Source organism: Bidens hawaiensis, unplaced genomic scaffold, assembly GCF_021521415.1.
Source record: "Bidens hawaiensis isolate Kalapana, Puna unplaced genomic scaffold, B.hawaiensis_p1.1 tig00070768_1, whole genome shotgun sequence".
Lineage (NCBI taxonomy): Eukaryota > Viridiplantae > Streptophyta > Magnoliopsida > Asterales > Asteraceae > Bidens > Bidens hawaiensis.
In genome coordinates, this window is record NW_027502422.1 from 35,135 (window position 1) to 36,253 (window position 1,119).

The 1,119-nt window shown below is 34.9% G+C and overlaps 1 protein-coding gene across 1 annotated transcript; it reads right to left on the reverse strand.

Annotated features, from left to right (window-relative positions):
• Positions 1-247: 247 nt before the first annotated feature.
• On the reverse strand, positions 248-1,119 carry LOC143605681 (paired amphipathic helix protein Sin3-like 1). The gene is made up of 4 exons (XM_077081704.1): positions 1,115-1,119; positions 761-985; positions 475-679; positions 248-283 (listed from the first exon to the last, which is right to left on the reverse strand). Exons 1-4 carry the CDS (start codon positions 1,117-1,119, stop codon positions 248-250), a joined length of 471 nt encoding a protein of 156 aa, XP_076937819.1.

The following is a 1,119-nucleotide window of genomic DNA, read 5'->3' on the forward strand; positions in this document are numbered from 1 at the left end:
ATCCGCTCGTGACCGTCTCCGGGTGTAGGGTTGAGTTGTTTGTTGGATTGTTGGTATTCTAAACCTAACTTTTGGATTTTGTTTGTGTGCTTGAAAGTGTTTTTGGTTATTGATTGATTTACAGTTTATCAGTTAAACGATTTGTGGTCATCAACAATTAGGATTAAGTTCTTAGTGTCACTAACCTAACTATTTTTAACCATAGAACTAATAATTCATCAATATCTAAACTTAACAACCAATTAGATTATTGTTTAGCCATGTCAAACATTTGGATTGAGTTCTGAAAATCAATATAGTCAAACATTTAGTCTTTTGGTTTATTGATTCAAAGAAAGATTATAATCCAATAGGTTTAGTTTTCTATCCAACTTGACCTGAAACCTGGAGACTGGTTACTCTTTTAATAATTGTTTACAAATTAAATTAATAGTCGCTTCGTTTCAACAATTCTTATAAAGGTAGAAAATTTACCTTTATTTTGTTTACAAAACTTATAGCCTCTTCAAACTCCACTGTTTTTTTCGGTGGAGGCTCATCCTCCTCAATTACAGTAATTTCATACCCAATTACAGTAATTTCATACCCTTTGGGCAAGAAAGTGTTGAACCCGAAAATCAAATTATTATGACCTTTAAACAAGTCTTTTACCCTTGCTATGACGCCAGCAGTATCAATTCTGCACCAAACAATCTAGTGAATGAGTTATATGATCAAACATAACTAGTCAATTCTCAAACAAAAGTTAAACTTCATGTACCTTTGAGCTTTAAAATCTTTCATCACATCAAGAAACATGTCATATTTTTCTCGTTGGCCTTGAAACATATCCTTAACTTGTTTTAAATAAGTTAATGCATCATTAGTTGTGAGCGTTTGTGCACTACTACCACCTCCCGCCCCTCCACCACCTCCTCCTCTTGCACCTGACCCTTCCGCCACCTCCCCTACTCCTTCATCTCCTGGTGCATGCGGTTGACCATATCTTCAACATAAAAGAAAACGGAAAAAGACAATTTTTTTTCTGTCAGATATGCCAAACAAGTTGTCAATGGTACGCACACACTTTTACAATAATCACAGGCCCTATTTCATGCAATTTTCATCCAACAACGCCAT

What these genes read in the sequence shown, in the direction of transcription:
- LOC143605681 (XM_077081704.1), bottom strand. An exon ending in AAAGATTTTAAAGCTCAAAG is followed by an intron (nt 680 to 760) that starts GTACATGAAGTT and finishes TGTTTGGTGCAG; the next exon opens with AATTGATACTGCTGGCGTCA. An exon ending in GTTTTGTAAACAAAATAAAG is followed by an intron (nt 284 to 474) that starts GTAAATTTTCTA and finishes ATTGATTTTCAG; the next exon opens with AACTCAATCCAAATGTTTGA.